The 20,170-nt window shown below is 41.3% G+C and overlaps 2 protein-coding genes across 2 annotated transcripts; both read right to left on the reverse strand.

Moving 5' to 3' along the window:
• Nucleotides 1–1,603: 1,603 nt before the first annotated feature.
• Nucleotides 1,604–8,810, reverse strand: LOC139289157 (interleukin-17 receptor C). The gene is made up of 16 exons (XM_070910686.1): nucleotides 8,685–8,810; nucleotides 7,584–7,611; nucleotides 7,358–7,492; nucleotides 6,963–7,082; nucleotides 6,742–6,857; nucleotides 6,213–6,327; nucleotides 6,081–6,122; nucleotides 5,748–5,881; nucleotides 5,591–5,653; nucleotides 5,443–5,500; nucleotides 5,116–5,348; nucleotides 4,408–4,455; nucleotides 4,235–4,286; nucleotides 3,957–4,052; nucleotides 3,836–3,874; nucleotides 1,604–3,059 (listed from the first exon to the last, which is right to left on the reverse strand). The coding sequence occupies exons 1-16, from the start codon at nucleotides 8,808–8,810 to the stop codon at nucleotides 2,266–2,268; spliced, it is 2,199 nt and encodes a 732-aa protein (XP_070766787.1). The 3' UTR covers nucleotides 1,604–2,265.
• A 1,443-nt stretch (nucleotides 8,811–10,253) lies between these two features.
• On the reverse strand, nucleotides 10,254–17,420 carry LOC139289354 (uncharacterized). Its single transcript, XM_070910939.1, has 17 exons — nucleotides 17,334–17,420; nucleotides 17,113–17,128; nucleotides 16,748–16,855; nucleotides 16,576–16,661; nucleotides 16,347–16,439; nucleotides 16,146–16,248; nucleotides 15,577–15,725; nucleotides 15,413–15,481; nucleotides 15,246–15,312; nucleotides 13,438–13,619; nucleotides 13,296–13,343; nucleotides 13,155–13,200; nucleotides 12,889–13,040; nucleotides 12,704–12,772; nucleotides 12,561–12,612; nucleotides 12,204–12,311; nucleotides 10,254–11,959 (listed from the first exon to the last, which is right to left on the reverse strand). Exons 1-17 carry the CDS (start codon nucleotides 17,418–17,420, stop codon nucleotides 10,968–10,970), a joined length of 2,427 nt encoding a protein of 808 aa, XP_070767040.1. The 3' UTR covers nucleotides 10,254–10,967.
• Between the last annotated feature and the right edge of the window lie 2,750 nt (nucleotides 17,421–20,170).

Genomic DNA, 20,170 nt, shown 5'->3' on the forward strand with positions numbered 1-20,170 from the left:
GATCCTTCAGCAAACACGCACAATGTTTAGGTTTAAATACTTCTCAGTGATCACCACAGCAAATATCACCAAGTACACTTTCAGAAAAGTTATTTCTATCATGTTTCCCTAGAGACCCTGACATAACATACTGTATGCAGAGGGGGTGGACATAACAACAAGAACATCTGTATAATATAAAGCAATCCAAAACCATGCTACATATATTAGTATTACTTTTGTGAAACGTAATATCCATTATGTACTGGGAGAGTGTCAGCAGTGATAATTTCACTCTGTTATATTATTAAGCTGTAGTTTTTGTAGCTGAACTGTAGTTGTCTAGTTCACCCCCTGTGACGACAAAGGTATTAATATTATTTTCATACAGATTTAAGATATTTTCATAATTTCGGTGAAATTTAAACAGAGTAACGTGACCCTACTACACAATGCAATCCACAAGTACCTCAGTGACGGGTCTACAAATGTTGATATAGTCATTCAGTCTTGTTAGAAAAGCTTTACAAACACACAGCTTAGCCTGGATGCTGTTAGCTTAGCTAGCTCAGCATCAGCACCACAAAAAAACTAGCCAACTAGCAGCTCGCTAAGGTCAACAGTTAGCTGCTAGCCTCAGCTAACGTTGTCTATCCTAGTCTGCTAATCTGTCCGGTGTACCTTTTAAAGCCTAACGTTATTGAACTCAGCGATAGCGCCGTCCTGGTGGTGTTTATTAAATACCTGCTAAATAATCTTTATTGCGGTTATTCTCAGATTAGCTAGCCGAACTGTTTTTATCGGTTATTCTGGTCCTACCTTATTGCAAAGCCACCACGTCCGCAGCACCACTGATGATTGTCTGATTCCCTGCTGGACCGCACAATGCAGGCAAGACTTTCACATTTTGGAGAGCCACTTTTAAAGCTTCAAGTGTGCCATTTCAGTTAGTAAGCCCCAACAATGGCCTGCCAGCTGAATGACTAGCAGCAAGCTAAAGCTGGTAGTGCTCGTGCAGTACAGGCTCGTGTAGCGCGAGGCGGCTGCGCTGGGATGAATCAATGAACAGCTTCCAGTTGCTTCTCTGTTTTCCATGCAGCTGAGCCACACAGGATATGGCACCGCCCAAACCCGCTGGGATTTCATTCATCAACCAATCACCCAACATCCAGTTCTACGCAGACGGCCCCGCATTATGTTTATCAACCCATTCAAATAATATCGCAGCTCTTGCTTGTCCATAATTGCAGTTTTGATGCATTTAGAATATATTTTAACGACCTCTTATGATTCAGAATATGTTCAAATTGATTTTTACTTGTCAAAAATGTGAATTTACTGAAATACCCCATAGCAGGATGTAGCTTGTGGGTTCCCTTGGAAGGATGCTCCCACAACTCAGCCATTTTTTGCTTAACATTTTATTTTTACCTCCTGCTGCTGCACTGTGCCGCCATTCATAGATTTTAGGATCTCAGGAATTCATTTTTATCCATAACCCTTTCCTGCATGTTGGACATGTTTAAAAGATGTCACTCTGCAAACACACATCAGCCATGTTTTTAATGAATGAGAATGGACACTGTAGTCAGAAGAGCATCTGACTACATGGTTCAGACAGATTTTTTTTTATTCAATCCCACTTTAAAGGGTAAGACAAAACAGTATAAAATTGGCTCACCGTGCCTAGACAAAGCAAAGGAAATATACTCATGTGCAAACTCAGAGAAAGAAAATAGCTTATTTTTGTTTAATATTTTTCTTCAGAATGTCAAATACTAGTAAATATGTCAAACACACACAATGGCTTGGTTTAAGACTGAAAAACGGCTTAAACAAACAATGTAGTGTCAGGACAAAAGCAAAGGAGCAATTTGCTTCATTGAGATTCTTGTTTTGCATTTTAGTGTAATTTTGGTAGCTTACTAAGGCATGCTGTTTTTGAAATTTAGTCACCAATTTGTGATCAAACTGTGTATCAGCTGATACATTTTTCCTCAATTTCACTTTTATAAGTAGTGTGAGGTTTTACTGTTGTGTGCTTTTATTAGCAGCCAGAGCTCAAGCTATAACAACCCAGCTTTTCTTTGAAAAAGGAATTACTGTTTCTGCTGCCAGAAACATAAAACACTTCACCCCCTTGTCAGCAGCCACTAGACCTCAGATGTTTAGAACAGCAAATGGAAAAGCTGCAAACTGATACTGATTTATGTGAACATCTCCCAGAGCATCACTTCAACTCATTACTGGCAGCTCATCCCAAAACTGAAGCCTCCTCTCCTGCTGTCAGACCCATTCCACTTCACTGACCTTTGGGCTTGTGTCAGGGCTGGAGGGAGGCGTAACAAGGCATGGCTGCAAAGGCACTGTTTCCCCAGAGTCTTCAACTCCTACCCCAACACAACTCTGGGACACTCCTGCAAGGCGCAATACAGAAGTCCCCGCTGTGAACCCCGACAGTCCTCGTGCCAGAGCTCGGGATGCCATCCTGAGCCCCCCTGCTCTCTTCCGTCTTGCTGATGCAGTAGCCATTTGCCGAGCCCCAGCCAGTTCGGTCAGAAAACCCAGGCTCTGGGAGGGGAGGCTGTAGACGTGAAGGCCGCGGAAAAGTTCTGGCAGCGGCCGAAACCCACCTGGAGGCTCAGGTGGAAGTGATTCAAACTGCACCAACATGAACCGCTCACCAGCGCGGCCCTGTAAATAGTCTGCTAGAATACAGCTCAATGAAGCAGTAAAAACATCAACACAGGGAGAAGAGGCAGTGTAGCTTCTTCCTGCCACATCTTCCCCCATGTCTCTGTTCCTCTCCCAACTCCGAGCTCCCCATTCTTCAGCACTTATCCAGGCGGCCTGAGTTAGGACTAGCACCACTTTGCCCCCCTGCCTTTGCAGTCTGTTCAGTCTTGAGTGCAGCCAAGGCACAGGGCCCAGTACGCTGAGCTCGGCCTGGCTCCACAGGTCTAGAGACACGCTGAAGCCCAGGGCTTGGAGGGACGTGCCCAGGTGGCTCATCAGCTCTGGCAAAGCCAGGTTGTCATCAGGTGGGTACAGCAACACCACATGACCACCACCCACAGCACCTGAAATAGAGGAAGATTAAAACCGTTAATAAAGTTTAAAGGAACAGCTCGACATTTTGAGAGTGAGATGAGAAGATCGATCAATCGGTTAAATTCAAAGCTACAGCCAGGGGATGGTTAGCTTAGCTTAGCACAACTAGAAACAGTGGGAAACAGCTAGCCTGGCTCTATCCAATGGTTACAAAATACGCCTACCAGCACCTCTAAGGCTTGTTAACACATTGCATATTGTTGTAAAAAACAAAGTGTAAAAATGAAAATTTGCCATTTTACAGGGGGGTTATGTGCCAGACTATTTCTTGGCTGGGGGCTGTAACGTCAGTCTTTGCTGGTTGCCTGGCAACTGTTCAGAGGCGGATTTTGTTACCGTTGAACAGGGCCAGGCTAGCTGTTTCCCCGTTTCCAGTCTTTGTGCTAAGCTAAGCTAACCGGCTACTTATAATTAACAGACAGATATGAGGGCTGTATCGACCTTCTCATCTTCATGTCACTCTCCACCCGAGGTGTATTTCCCAAATTGTAGAATTGTTCCTTTAGGAATATTTAAAATGAGCCACAATAGCAGCTAACAGTAGCTATTAGAAAAGATACAGAATATTCATGATAATTTAGGAACAAAGGGTAATACATGCAAGTGAAAATTTAAACACAACATATTCACACATTTCTACAAATGTATGAATAAAAAGTATGAAGATGTGATGTTTACAGTATACAAGGGGATATGGAAAATAGTGGTTGCCCAATATGAACTGGATGGTCAGGCTTTCTTTTACCTTTCACATCATCTTCTTTCAACCATCTCCAAACGTAGCCTAAAAAAAAAACAGAATTACACACTGAGGTATTTTGCAAAGGTGCTATTGATATTCAATAACCTATAAATAGAAAACTGACCTTTTAGGACCCCTTGTATAAAATAGGCTCCCAGTATGGCCAAACACAACAGTAATAATCCTACGAGGAGTGGCAGGCTCCACCTCCACCGAGATGCTTTAAAAAGAGTACAGCGGTCTTAAAAAAAAGCATTAAAAAAAAGTGCTAATGTGTTCAGTGAATTAACAATTACTTATCTGCTACATTCTGATAACGACATAATCTAGCTATTATTAACTGATGAGAGTTAAACATTAAACCTACTTGAACTTAAACTGGGTCAATAATTAATTACTTACTTGCAAATGGACACAGGGGCTCTGAGTAAGACTGCATCCCATGTATCTTTATCTAAAAAAGTGAATGAAAAATTTAAGGTTAGCACAGTATGTAATAGAGGAAGAAGTGAAACATGTTTACAATTATATGAATGAGGTTATATTTAAGATATCAGGACAAAGACAAAGATCACCTGAACACAAAGCAGAGGGTGTGCCGACACATTGAACTCTCCTGTTTTCTGAAAAGTTAATAATAGGAAATAAATGAATAAATAAATAAATAAATAAAGTGAAGATTCCTCATATGATTTAGAAAGCAATCAGCAATATTGTAAAACATATGCAACTTGTAGTTAATGTTAAACCACTGCAGTCCCTTAGGGTGAGGGTTAGGTCCACAGTTGCAGATAGGATGCGCAGTGGTGGATTAAGTATTTGGATCCTTTACTTGAGCAAAAGTAGTAGTGCCACAATGTAAAAATACTCAAATGTAAGTTAGTCATACATTCAAAATGATAATTAAGTAAAAGTACTTAAGTATTGTCATCAAAATGTACTTAAAGTATCAGAATTACTCTTTAGGCAGAAAAATGACTATCTGAAGCATAAGTGTTATATTATTATATATTATATTATTGGATTATTGTTACTGATGCATTAATGTGTAAGCAGCATTTTAATGTTGTATCTGGTCGAGATGGAGTGAACTGATTTATATTCTGTTGAGTAGTTTAATCAAGAGCTGTCAGCTAAATGTAGTGGAGTCATTTTTAAATACTTAAGTACCTCAAAATGCTACATAAGCAAGTACAGAACTGGAGTAAATCTGCTTAGTTACTTTCCAACTCTGAGTATGCGACAGCTTACAAACAAAGAAAACTTTTCCTTGATGTTTTTACCCAATGTCCGTATGGCGTCGCACTCCAGCCAGCGCGTACGTGGTTGTGCAGTGTCTGTCTGGAGCCCCGCACCTCGTAACACCGGCCTCCTGCCAGGTCTTTCCGGCACAGCCACACCTCTGCCTCCAGTCTGCAGGGAGCAGTCACATTCCAGCTCAGCCCCGCGCCACCCTCCCTCATCCGAGTCTCCACCACAGACACAGAAACGTTGTGCTGCATTCTCTCCAGTGCATCTGGAGAAAAAAACAAAAACATTGCTACGCTGTGAAATCATTTACCATGCAAATGTATCTTGCTTTCAGGTTGACCTATGTGAACTGCCTTTACCTTGTTGGTGTTTGAAAGGGCAGGATTCTCTTCGAAGCGCCTTTCCCTTCCACCACACCTGAAAACAAAGAGGTTCTTAAATTGTTTCCATTTCTAAAACATTTTGCTGGGTTTTTTTTTTGTCAGTTACAATTAAAATGTCAGCTACCTGGAAGCACAGGCATGGTGCAACAAAGTTTGAAGGAATGACCATTTCTCTCCTTCCTTTGGGCTGCAAAGGTAAAAAAAAGTAAGAGATATACACAGAAAATATTGATTTTCAACTAAGAGAGGAGATTGATGTGAACAGTTCAGCATTGACTGACCCATGCAAGAACCTCTCCTGGCATTTCATTCCAAACCATCTGGCACATGAGTTCATCTTGTCTGGCATCCGTGTTTTCTAGCTGGAGGAGGACCACATTTCTCTTAGGATCAGTCACAGCTTGCAGTCTTGGTGCTGAGACAGGGGACACATCAATCATCTTAAGTTATAATTAAGCCGTACGACAAGTATGTAAAACTATTTTGCTGGCACTGCCTCACACAGTACACCATACAAGCTAGTCTGGAAAAACAACAGGTGGAAGCAGAGCACACCAAACTTTACACATACATTTGGCAACAAATTCTCCTTTCAATTTTAAAACATCTCTTACCATCACATTCCTTTACGGTCCCCTCTAGGTCCATGGAGCAAACTGAAAGAGACAGGGAGGAGTGGATGTTCAGTGACATTAGTAGTCTGCAACTCAGCATCTCTTTGCTCACATTTCAGCACTCATGCTCACCTTCTTCTAAAGATGGGATGGTGATATTTTGAATGTTGTGTGCACCGTTTGAATGTGCGAGGACATGGACCACAACAGGAATGCCAAACATCACTTCTTTCTCTGTCAACAGCAGCTGTATTTGCAGGAAATACATACATAATTTTAAAACGTTGAGTATTTAAATCACTCAGTAACTATAAACATACTAAAAGATAAAAGACATTTTGGAAATGTCCTTTACTTGAGCAAAAGTACCAATACAAAAGTGTAAAAATACTCCATTACAAGTAAAAGCATTCAAAATCCTACTTAAAAGTTCTATACAAGCACAGAAGTATTATCATCAAAATATACTTTAAGTATGAAAAGTGCAGTAAAAATGACTACTATTATATTGCTGTAGGCAGTATTGAAAAGAGGCAAAGTGATCCAACCAGACACTGCTTTTTTTTGTAATGGGTCACAAGCTGAACTAATTAATACACAACAACAAAAGAAACAACAACTACATTAGGTCATTCCTTCACACCTGGCCAATATTAGCTACCTTATGTGTGGGCGGCGGTTGAGAAGCCTGGTTTAAACCAGAGTAGCTTGGTTTAAACCTGAGTGTCTTGCAAACTTCACTGGAGCCTGGGGAGCTGAGACACACGTTCATCAAAGCTGCTACAGAGAGTAGAGAAGAAGAAGAGTTAAGAAGAAGTTATATATATATATGTATATGTGTGTGTGTGTGACTTTGTATGGGTTGAGCTTATGGTTCTATACCTCTTGGCTCAGGAAGCACAGACTGACCACTTCCCTCGGCCATTTCATTTGTGCCAAAAAACTCATCTTCATCATTACGTTCACCAGACTCCTCAGAAAACTCCTTTGCATTATCCACCTCTGCAACGACAAGTGCAATGTGCAATGCAATGGTGGTCAGTAAATACTAGAACGGAGAACACAATGTTTTAAAACCACACGAGCTGACTGGCAGACAAGTCCAACAACTATGATAAGAATACAGGAAACAGCTACTCAAGAAATGATTTGGCAACAATAGCTGTGCCAACAAAGACATCTACTGTCATAAGGACAATGCATGATGCGGTTGGGAAAACTGATGGTTAGAACCACCAGCTGACAATATCAAAACACTTTTTTGATGGCAAAGCTACCTTGTATTGTGATGATGACTTGCAGGCAAGGTTCACAGTCTTGTGTGGCTGAACAGCACAGAATCACTTTCAGCTGCAACTGCGTGACATTGACTGCATCGTCTGGATCGGGCAGGGCAGCAATGTATGGAGAGGCTGTGGAAAGAAGAGTGTTTCCACTTTAGACAAACTGCACGCTTATTCTAGTGGGAGGATATTACCAGGACATGAGATGCACCTAAGCTACCTGAGCTCACGTTGCAGTCCGTCAGACCCTGAAGACAGAGAAGGCGTGGATGAGAATTGAACATTCAACAATCCCACTCATCCGTAACGAAACACACGTCTTGAGTAGCAGCAGGTGTCAACAGGGGAGAAGGAGGCATTCAGATCCTTTACATGGGTAAAAGCAGCACGACCACAAGTAAAAGTCCTAATTATTGAAAGCAAAATGGCTCATTGTGCAGGGTAAGGAGTAATTATTTAAAAATCATTGTGTTTCAGTTAAAAAAGGAGGCGCTTAGAAATAACTAAATCATCAAATATAAAAAATTTGTGTAACATAAGATGAGTGTGTGTATAATAAGATGTAATTTCAGCCTGCAGAAGATCTTTTGTTGTATTGCTTGTTGGGAGTAATTGCCTTTTGTAATATTTTGTCTGTCCCACTTTTACCACTGAGAGTAGTCTAGATTACCTCTCGGCATAAGCATTACAGCTGAGTGAACGCCTCAGCGTCCCCAAAACACAAACCACACACACACACACACACACACACACACACACTTCTGTGGTCCTTTGTAATGTTTAATCTTGTCTGTTATACTGATGTTTTCTCGGAAACACAATTCAGAGAAAATTCCAGCTACAGAAACCCTCCTTGGAAACGGAGCAGTGGAGTAAGGTGTCATGCTCAGGCACAATAGTAAATAAATAATGGACATTAAACTGATCCATCTCTCTCCGTCTGTCTTGACTCTCCTAATCCCAAAATCCTGAAGCCTGCACACTAAATTTTGTATCGATTGGCTAGTCCAAACAACATTTATTTAAGTAAAACTAGATCAACTATAAACAATCTATAAGTGCAGTTTTATTTGGCTGTTATTTTGTATCATAAAGGGCACCTTTTATAATATAAGAGAAGGTTTTTTACAAATGATCCAATAAAAACAAACAACAATAAGGCCTATATATTATAATAAGGGTTCTAAATGCACTAAATGCTAATACACAAAACAGAAATATTATAGCCATATAGGTAGTAGTCACCCTGTTACAGCCTGGTTCCATAGTATCCAGTGTTAAGATATAAAGACACCAGAGGCTTATCATGGTGACTTGTTACCTCGCTACAGATGAGTTCAGGTTCGTCTTGGTCGATCATCTCCAGCGCTCTCGCGGACACGAACAGCCAGAAGCGCAGCAGTGACAGCAGAGAAGCACGTGGCACCCGCGAGAGCGTGAGAGCCATTTCTTGGAGAGCGCCTCCGCGCCTGGCACAGGGTGCCTCTCTGCGGCGCACGTTTCCTGCTCCACGGCTAGACCCTCCTCATCCGAGACACGAACAGTGAAAGCCCGTCACCCCCTTACATCCACGTGCAGCACGGCGTGACGGTGATACTTCCTCGGAGAGACCGTTGACCATAGCTTGTCCCACTCCTGCCGCACTGTTGTGACTCTCCTGGGCTTTTGTTCCACACGTCCTTCCCGGTGATTGACAGCTCGGGTGTTGGGCGTGTCTCAGCGGTAGAGAGGAGAAAACTTGTCATGATCCACTTTGTAATAACAAAATGCCAAAAGACAGGCGTGCTTGGCAGCATGCCTGACAGTTCACATGACAAGATGGCCCTTTATCTGTTGTGAAGCCCATCAGATAAAGCCAAATATTTTCTAGGTTATCTCACAGACAATGATGGCAACACTGAAAAAGGGCAGTGCCTCATGTCAGTTCTCTGGACCAGCAGTGCCAACATTTTGTGGCCATTTCTTTTGAAGCATCCAGCTGAAACTCTTACTTAATGATTGAGTGGTCTCAGTGTTTTGCTCAACAGCATGTGGCTGTCAATCAACATATTATTGGCTGTTGCAGGAATTGAACCTGCCACTTTTTGGTCAGAGGGTTTGCCCCACAAATTCCAAACCACCTTTGCACCCAGTTGACTTTTGAATGTTTTCAGTTAGAGTGCTGAAGTGTAATCATTAACCTCTGACTAAGTGAGTAGGTCAGTTAAATCCACTGTTGAAGATTAGAAATTCTATTCTGCTGCACATTATGAAGCCCTAACGCCTGTGTGAACTGTGTGATTGTGGTCCTTAGTTAGTGTGTGCAATCAGAAAAATGCTGAGTCATTGTGGATCTTAAAGTATGTTGTGAACACAAGGAACCCAAGGAACACACTGCACTAATTTTCATATATACTTAAAATTCAATTGATGATCTGTTGGCAGAAAAAACAAGTCCTTTTTTCCATTTTATGACTATTCTTGTATTAACTTCCCCAGTTTTGCTTTTTGTTTACACCTTGATTTACATCAAAAACATTTATATCAGTCTAATAAAGTCTAATATCCACATCAGCCTAAGTTATTCTCCTGAAACTATATTCAGTTTTTACGTGCTGAACTTCATGTTTTGGCAGCAAAGGGTGGTTCCATTGTTTCATCTGCTGCAGGTGATTATTTACTTCCTCATTAATCCGGTCAAGAAGATCTGTCACTCAGCTCCAAAATATTGGATTGTTGTCAAATTGGGGCCGTTCCGCATAGCTCAAATAAACAGGTGTGAGCATGATGCTTATAAAATAGAGACTCTGATTGCTGGAAAAACAGATTTCATTTCAAGTCATTATACAAGAATCTTTTTTAATTAAAAGCATTTTTTATTATTTTCTATACAAACTTTTATAATGCCAACAGTGCTAATACCTTGAGAGAAATTGTTCATTAAAGCAGGAACAAGTAATTATGGTGTCAGTTTAGTTAGTAGAGAGGGAAAAAAGCAAAACATCGCCTGAATTACACTTTGTTTTAAGGAGGTAGTAAGCAAATAGTGTACACAAATGTAATAATAGGGCTGCAGACCGTATGTCCATATTATATTTAATATGTATAACGTTTGACCTCATGACCACATGAATTAACTGCCAGATAGTCAAGCACACCTCAGTACAGATCATTTCCTCTTTTCACTCAAGAAATCCTGGGAAAGCGTTGGCACAACGTCTCTGTTTAGAAAATCCTATGCAAATCTGCCATGGAGCTTTTCACCTGGGCACACAAAACTTTCAAACATTAAATACACTCGTGAAGAAAGTGGGGTGTAATTTGCAACCAGTTTTTCATAGCGGTTAGCATATTTACAGAGATAAGACAGGTGTTCGCTATGGCCTCAGTCACGAAAGCAACATAAAGAGTCTCTGTTAGAGGCCAAGTGCAGGCCTATTTCTCTTCTTAATATGCAAAACAAGTGGTGGCAGTTTTGACATGATGGCACCAAATAATGAATAGCTCTAATGCAGGGATTGGCTCCGACGTGCTCACAATGGAACACCAGCTCCCGTGTCTCATGTACGTATCGTGTTTCCAACAGAACAAAAGTCTGTCCCCATCAGACACGTGAAACCTGAGATTAAAGCCTCTCTGCTCTCCATGGCGACCCGTGGAGAGGCTTGTGCTCTTGTATAGCTCCTGGCTTTGCCATGTTGGCAGACAGTGGCAACTTGAGCCTGCTTTGCGTCTTATCTGACATAATTTGCAGTGACGGTGTGACACTCGGCCCTTGCAGTTTCTTTCCTTGCATCTGAGGCAGCAGTGTTTGTAGTCTTTGGGCTAGCTGCCGTGCCAGCCATATTGACAGCACTTTGGACAGGAGTCTGGGCCAGCAGTGCCACCTGAATTTATCGGTTTCTGTCTGTCTTCTCATCCCTCCCAGCTCCTGTATTAAGCCCCTGAAATCCTGCGGTAAGCAGTACCGAGGGACACCTCTGAAAGCCTTTGGGATGTCCCTGCTGTGACAAAGGCCCTGGAAGTAGACAAGGGCCACTCCTTGACCTTTGCAACCCTGCAGCACCCCCTCTATGCAGGCCAGAGCAGCTGTAAACACTGGTGCTATCACTGCAGAGGGCTCCTCCTGGGGGTACAAATCATTATCTTCACACAATTTAACACAATCTTTTTTTCCTGCAGCATTCACTTTTTTGCATTTTCCCAGTCTTCTTCCATTTAGTTTCAATCCCTCTTCCACCTCTACTCGTATTTTCTCATGTCTCATGTCTGCTTTGCTGCAATCTTCCTTTTTTCTCACATTCTTATCCACGTTTGCCCTCTCCTCCTTCCACTTCTCATAGGTCTTTCTGGCTTCAGGACTCCAAATAATCAGCACTTTTCCTTGTGCCTTACGCACGGATTCCCACTGCCCGTACAGCCAGGGAAGTGGACCCAGATCTGCCACTCCAGTCCTGGCCCCGGCCTGTGTTTGAGAGCTTTGGGCCCACAAAGCCATGTGCACTGTGGCACTTAACTCCCCCTGCAGAACTGAAGCCAATGCACACACAGCAGAGAGATGGCCTGACTGCTCTGACGAGCACACCAGCAACACTGGCTTCTGGATACAGAGCCAACCTACAGATATGGGAAAAGACGGAGAGAAAAAGATCATTTATTGTTTGTTGTTCCTTTAAAACTGTAAATGTAAAACAGCTGCCACCAGACTAACACCAGTCAAACAAATGAATTGAGGCAATACAACGGTGGAATTAAAATGACTTGTAATCTGAAGACATGCAACCACTCGAAGGTACGATGACTATTCAAATGAAATGAACCAGTGCCTTGAACAAGTATTTGAGGAGGAAACTGGACTAACCTGCAGCTCCACTCTTGGTGCAACGGTGGATGAAAATTCCCAGTAATGCAACAACAACCACAAATATCAAAGCTGCCACAGCGTATATGCCACATCTGTTGTGCGTGTCTGTAGAAACAGAGAAAAGGCAGTGTGTATATTTACTTTGTAGAAGTTGTGTGTGCATACAGCTTAAATACTGTAAATGTGTATATTTTTTATTTTCTATTTCTTATTTTTATATTTGTACATACTTTTAGTTCTAAATTATGCTACTTTACTCTTGAATGGGAGCACCGGTACTGTACAATTTCCCCCCGGGGATCAATAAAGTATTTCTGATTCTGATTCTGATAACAATACACACAATACACTCACAGTCAGGGCACAGAATTCGTCTACCATGAAGTGCAGGCTCGGACTGCCACACCTGCAGAAAAGCAGATTGAAAGAGTTTAGACGAGAAAAGGTAATGCACCAGGTCCAGAAACACCTTACTCAGTCTTGCGCAGCTACTTCACCTGCACACACGGCTTCTCAGCAACAAAGTGAAGAGGCACATTTATCTTCGCCTCAGTAGTAGTTCCATCCTGTAAAATGGATAAGAAGAGTCACATATTTACTCACATTAACATTAAAAAATGTTTTCTCTCTCTTAGCTCTTTCTTTCTCACAAACACATATGTATGTAGGTAACACATATTACCATTGTTACTGAGTGGACCGGCCCCATGGGTGTACATCCCCTCTCATTAAAGACACAGAGTTGAGCGGAGAACTTCGCTGGAACAGAAGAGGAGAGATACAAAAACACGCTCTGCCTGCCCGGTCCGATATACACCTCCCATGATGACACATCTGAGAAGGAGAAGGAGCGAGGGAGTCAAGAGAGGGAAACAGACAGATACATTGAGACTCATCACAGCTATAAAAAAAAAAAATTAACAATTTTTTTCTCCCTGTTTGACTCACCAGCCGGGAAGGGGCAGGAGATATGATGGCTGCCTTGTAGAGAAAACTGCAAAAATGAAACACAAATATGAGAATCTGCAAAAAAAAAAAGAAAAGGCAGGCAACTGGGCATATATATAAGAACGTGTTGTTAATTCTCACCTGCACACACATCTGAGGATGTTTGTCCACTGCGGATGTGCTATATATCTGTTGAGGAGACACAGTGGGTGTTTCAGAAAGCTTTGCTCATTTAAAATTAGGAATCTATCACCAATACCAGCAGCAGTCCTGCCATACTTACCAGGTTTGCTCCACCTTCCTTCTCCTTCAGTGTGGAGTTCAGTACAGATGTGCAGAGGTGTTCGTGTTGCCTCCAGCAGAGGGAGGCAGAGATCTTCAGGTCACCGGCAGGACACTTCGAGCTCCATGAGAAACTTGACTCATACAGTGTGACTTTAGAGGAGAGCCAAATATCTCTGACATCTGTTGAGGTAATGTGGATGCAGATGTTTACAGCACTATCAGCGTGCCAGACTGTGGTTTATACAGGAATGCTGTTGTGGTAAACCAACCAGATTTTAATTTACAGACATAAATAAGTAGTATGCTGTATCATTGTAGACAGTGACAAACTAATAACATTTCAAAAGGTAAGTTCACCCAATTTACAAACTTTTTTTCTCACCCCTTCTGGTGTGAAGCCGTGCAGATAGTTTTGGTTTTAAGTGCTAAAGTTCTGGGTTAGACAAGAAGATCAATGCCACTCCCGTATCAGCTCATTAAATATGAAGCTACAGCCAGGTTACCGTTAGCTTAGCTTAGCATAAAACAGGGTAAACAGCCTGGACTCCGTGCTGGACTATTTCTTGGCTGGGAGCAGTGAGTTCATGTCGTCACCGTGAGGTTACCAGGCAACCAGCAAAGACTCCAGAAAGTCACTGTTCCAGGGTGAAACAAACAAGATATGATGCGATAATTAGTGAGCTTTAGAGATGCTGGCAGGCAGATTTTGGTAGCTGTTTCGCCCTGTTTCCAGTCCTTGTGCTAAGCTGATTTAATTAATTGCAAGCTGTAGCCTTTTATTTACCGCACAGATATGATATTGGTATCAATTCAATCTTCTTATCTAACTCTCGGCAAGAAAGCAAATAAGGGTATTTCCCAAAATATTAAACTGTCCCTTTCAATTTGTGCAGCTTACAGCAATAAAAAATTACATTTGAAAACCAACAGCAACTTGCAGAAACAATGCCCTCTACTTCTTTGGTAGCAGTTCCAGTGAAAGGGGAAGGACATTGTTTCTGAAAAGTCAAATCATCATTGAGTTCATAAAACCATGACACACATTAAACCAAAACTATCTGCATGATTAGATACCACTAGGTAATTATGTCTTTTTGTAATTTCGGCCAATGGACACTTTAAAAGTAGCAATTTTAAAACAACTGATTTTCTCAGAATATAATTTTATAAAAACAATTGATGGTGGTGTATTGTTGAAACATCTGTGCTCTAAACAAAATGTTTCATAACAGGTGGAGTCTGTGACGATAATTATAATTAATAACACCTTTGCTTGGCTATATACCTCCTTAAGAGTTTGTGTACTAGTTTACAGTACACAACCTTTGAGATTGTGCACTTTTACAAAACATGTTTTACAAAAATGTACAGTACGCCCTGTGATCAGCGGTGCAGCTTTGAGGCATCAGAACAAGCTACATGAAAGATTTTTAGGCTCAGAACGGCTAAATGGGTCACATTTAAAAAGGTCACTGCCATAAAGGCTACCTTTCCTCAAATGTGAGGATAACATACCACACTGCAGAATCCTACATCAGATTAGCCATATTTATAAATACCTTTAAATTGGTGTGGTTGTGTGCCGTGTTAGAAATAGACACAGAAAGAAATGACATATACAGGAAATGAACTGTAACAAGATCTCAAACAGATCCTCTGGTTAGCTTTCTGTTTTCTGGTCTTGTGAAAGAAAGCAACACACCTACTCAGATGAGTATCTCAGTTGTCAATTAAAATAACAAAAAGTCCCTACAAGATGTTTTTATTTTCAATCTGACTCTGACATTAATCATCCGTCACACTCACCTGCCAGACGTTCATTTTGAAAAAGGCACTTTTCATTTCGCCGGGCATCTATATGGGTGTAATATACCTGTCAACGCAGACACAACATGTACAGGCATGAAAAACAGACTGATTCATAAAAATAATAATACAGCCTGCATCAACAAGGCATTTGGAGCAGAAAGTACCTGCACGCACACACAAGGCAGCAGGTAAGGGATGTTAAAAAGAGCTGATGGAGACCGAGACGGATCAATCTGAAAAGAAGACGCAAAACATTACATTGCTTCCTTTCTGTGTGTACAAACAAAACTGCATATATGCAGATTAAAAAGATGCCACTGGTACTTACAGTAATTTGTGGGGAAAGTGCCCCGCCTTTGCAGACCGCTGTATTTTCTTTGTAACACCATCTGGCGTGGACTTTGTCTCCAGGCTCCACAGTGACAGTGATGGATTTAGACAACTGATTCACAGACAGATCGAAGTCCGGTATGGGATCTAAGTCACACACACACACAAAAAGAAAGAGCTACAGGCTATGATCATCACCGCTTGACAGGTCAAAACGTACAGATGGGTGACACACTGGAGGAAAAAACTTTGAGAAACAAAAACTTCCAACTTCATTTTAACAACAAATCAAAACAAAGTTTTTCTGAGAGGTCATTATTTTCCTATGATGATACAGATGAGGGTTTTTTTTCAGGGTAACAGTGCCCCCGTTCACATGGCATGAGGGGTGACTGACTGTCCTTTAAGAGGATTTATCACACCAGAATCTTACATTACCTCTGTGCTATACATGCTGCTCTGATGAAGAAAGAATCAGGGAGAATGTGTGAAAAAAAGCAAAAGAAGATCAATTGTAGCGGAAAGGAAAAATGAAACCAAATAGGTAAAACATCCTAAATACACTACCTGGTACTGTGTAACTGGCACTGCAGCTCGTTGACGTTGTGCTGTAGGACACAGAAACAACACTATCGGCTTCAGCCTTGACACAATCATGTACCAGCTTCCACTGAAAAAAAAATTTAAACAAAAACACACACCATCAGCATCAGTATTATCTTCATTAAACCACCTTCAGTGTGTTAACAGAAAAAAAAATCATCTTACCACAGCAAAACTGGTATTGCTATGTGGTGACAGCTGTGCGGCACCCCTGCCACACCTGACTGTGGTGTCACCCAGTTTTCTTTCATTGTCACACTAAGAAAGAGAGAACAGAGAGAGACATATGATATTGTTGCATTCCACCTTCTTGAACTACAATGAACTGTAGGCTCATAATGGCATTTTGCATATGTACAGAGTTTGGGGCAGGTGCAAAGAGAAGAAGTCCAACCTTTTTTTTGTTTAGCCTTTTTTTCAGGGTTGGCCTAATTATCTCTCTAATTGAGGAGAGAATTTCAATCTTGGCCCCACAGAAGTCTGGAAGAAAGCAGTGCGACATGCGTTTCAGCATTTTGTCAGACAACAACAGCTTTAGAGAAGATGCTATGGTTTGACTCCTGTACCGTCAGCCTTCATCCAAACATGGACGGTGACACATTCAGAGTAACTCCCCCCAGACTCCCGGTACAGGGCTGAGGTCAGTGTGACAGGACAGCGTCCCTCAACATAGTCTGTCCACACAGAGAGGAGCATTAGTACAGCACATGAAACCATGCATTCAGTGTGACAGGGTTCGTACAGCTTTTCAAGAGTAAAATTCAAACACTTTCAAGGTACCCAAACTAAGAATTATGTTGAGAATCAAACTCCTTAAGGAGCGTATTAGAATTCAAGCATATTCCTAACTTTGAAAACAAAACGGTTAAAAGCATTTTCCAAACTTTCAAGACTTTGTATGAACCCTGATGTGACAAGAAAAAAAACTCACCATTCTGATTTCCCATCTAAAGTATGGAAAAAAGAAAGTGAACATAAATTTAGGAAATATCAAACATACAAAAAACAGTATATGGATTTGCCCATTTGCCCACCATGTATTTATATGTTTTGGATGTAATATATCTCATCTTATGTAAATATTTATAGTGTACTACTGCACAACCCGTCTACTGTATGGTCCAATGTGTAGCAACACCGTCTCAAACTCACCTGACATGTTGTGGTACATTCCAGCAGCAGGGGAGACACCACAACGGCAATAAATGCCACCGCGGTGACAATTCGCCTTCTAAACATCTAAAACACATTGAAGTTGGGAGATATTTGCGTAATTAGAAGCCAGGATTTTGTGCCTTCACGAAGCCATGGTTTCTTCGGCGGTCCGTGCAGCTGGTTTCTGTTTGTAAGAGCCGAAACGTGTTCAACAAATCCTCCTCAGCAGGAACACGTGCGGGGTTATCAGCTCCTCCGAGCAGCCTGTACTTGTTTTCCTAAGAGATCGGGTCCCGCCAATTGACTACATCATGTGGGCGTTTGTTAAAGAAAACAACATTTTGTAAGAATACTCGTGGCGACCTCAGCTCCGCCTCTCATCACAGTCTGACAGCTGGAGGAAATAACTCTTAAGTTCAAGTCCCCATTTTTTACCTTTCTGAGGTCACTTTTGTGTTGACGCCCATGCCAGCAGAAGATAATACTCCCACAGGAACGTGCAGTGCTGGTAAGCCTAGTGGGCTGTAATATCAATATACTGAAAATAAGATTTTTAGTACCTCCTCCTCGCCCACCACTGTCTGTGGCAGACACTTTCTGTTGCCAGGAAGTGATGATGAAGGGCCCTACGGGGTTTTTTTCCCCCTTTCTTTCAGTCACACACAAAGCCCAGGTACACCCCCCTCGTCCTGCAGCTCCAACTGTTAGTAATAATATTAAAACTTCACCCACACACTTCCTACCTTCAGTAATATAAATACTGTGGCTATAAAAATGAATCACACCTCTTACGAGTACATTTCATGTGGCTTTTTTTAATGCTGATCTGCACAGAGATATATTCTTCAATGATGAAAGTGAAAACAGAATATAGTATGAAATACTCATTTTATAGAGTTTATAGAACATAGTGTTTGACCATTTCTGGGCGCATAATGTTTGCAGCATGTTCATTGAGGGTTTAAAGTCTGACCACAGGGAGCCTGAACTTGTGACATGAGGAGGCATCATGCAGTAACCACTGTATTGATAATGTCTCCATTCTCCTTGGCCAAGCTTCAGTCAATGCCTTCCAGCTCTCTCCAGATTTCCATAACACTGAGAAAACTCCTTATTGTTTTAATCATATCAGGAAGGTCCACCTTTTGTTGAGTCAGTATTGTGACAAAAACCTACACCATGTAGACACTCTTCAGCAACTCTGAGAAAAGGTGACTGACAAAAACACGTCAGTGGATGGATACATTTCCAAGTCAGTGAACATCCCTTTGAGTCCGGTTAAATCCATTATTAAGAAATGGAGTACGACACAGCTGTAAATATGATGAACTTTGATTCAATGTTGTAAAAGAATAAAACATGAAAGCGTCCAATGGAAGTGAACACTTTCACACTTAATTATTACTATTACTTTATTGTAGTGAACCTAAGTACACTTTTGAGGTTCTTGTGTATTTTAAGTCTGTCCCAACTTTATACACCATTCCATGTGTGAGGAACCTTTATCTGAAAGACTTTAAACATGAGTACATAAAATATTTGGTTTAGATTAACTAGCTGCTCAGATATTATCTACATTATCTGGTTTATTTCATCTATTGAATAAAAAATGTATTATAACTACACATATAGCCCATGCATTATTGTGTGTGTGTGTGTGTGTGTGTACAGAGATGGGGTACAGTAGATGTCGTAATTACAGTTAAAACGGAAATCTAAAGCAGGGTTTTGGTAAAAAAAAACAGGGTTCCATGTCACCAGGTCACCTCCTGTGCTGATGCTTATCGGTTGTTTCCTCTCATATTCAGAGCATTGCTCAGGGCAGGAAACAAGGCGTCGCCAATCAGAGGGGTGATGTTTTGGTTACAAATCTGCAGACATAGAGCTTGTGGTGAGTGGGTGTTGCAGTCGGGTGGGGGATCTTTTATCGTGCACGGAAAAACTCTGGTTTGGGGCGAGGAAATTCAAATTGGTTGTTCAGAGATATTTGTCATCACAAGCCAATGAACTCACGTAGCAACTGATAATGTAAACAGTCAATTCATGGGAAATTTATTTAAAAATGGCAGCAAAATGTCCTGTATTAAAACTTGAATTTTGTTATCTCCTGTATCCTTTAAGGCCCTTGACACTGTATAAGTACACTTTTTTTTTTATTGGTATGATTTTTGTTTTTATTTGGGCAGGATATTACATTACCTTTGACTATATACTAGTCTAGAGCAACCAAACCACTGCTTTAACATCTGGGCATTTAAAACATGCACGATAGCGCACAAGGTTTATCTGGCACCTTCTGCAAAAAAAAAAAATGTAATGAGACATGATACCTGTGTTTTTTCGGAAAGGTTGTCCGACCAGTAGAACCAGTGTACAGTAAGTCTGTTCTTTATACACCATTAAATCCTGCACAAGACAAGACACCTGCAGAACCAGTGTGAAAGACTTCTGATTGTAACTCTACATTAAGGTGTCAGATGTTGGGACACATAGTGTTTGTCCTTATTATAAAAGAGGAAGTTAACTTGAGTGCTTCTGCAAATATGGACCCTAAAAGAATAAAATACACAAACCTTCCAAAGAAACATAAAACCCAACCAGGCGAATCTTGTACCTGAATTGAAGTGCTGTGCTATCAGTCTATGTGAATCAATATCCATACAGCGTAACAAGTCTTGAGAAGCACTGATGAGTCACGACTTCTTTGGAGAGAGGGAAATGGGTGGGTACAAATTTTCTAGTGAACACACAAGGATATTCCAAACAATGGTCTCCAGCAATCGTGAAGGAAACCAGGGTGAACAAACAGTCAACTCTCAGAAGCAGACGCACAG

This window comes from Enoplosus armatus, chromosome 8 (genome assembly GCF_043641665.1).
Source record: "Enoplosus armatus isolate fEnoArm2 chromosome 8, fEnoArm2.hap1, whole genome shotgun sequence".
NCBI lineage: Eukaryota > Metazoa > Chordata > Actinopteri > Centrarchiformes > Enoplosidae > Enoplosus > Enoplosus armatus.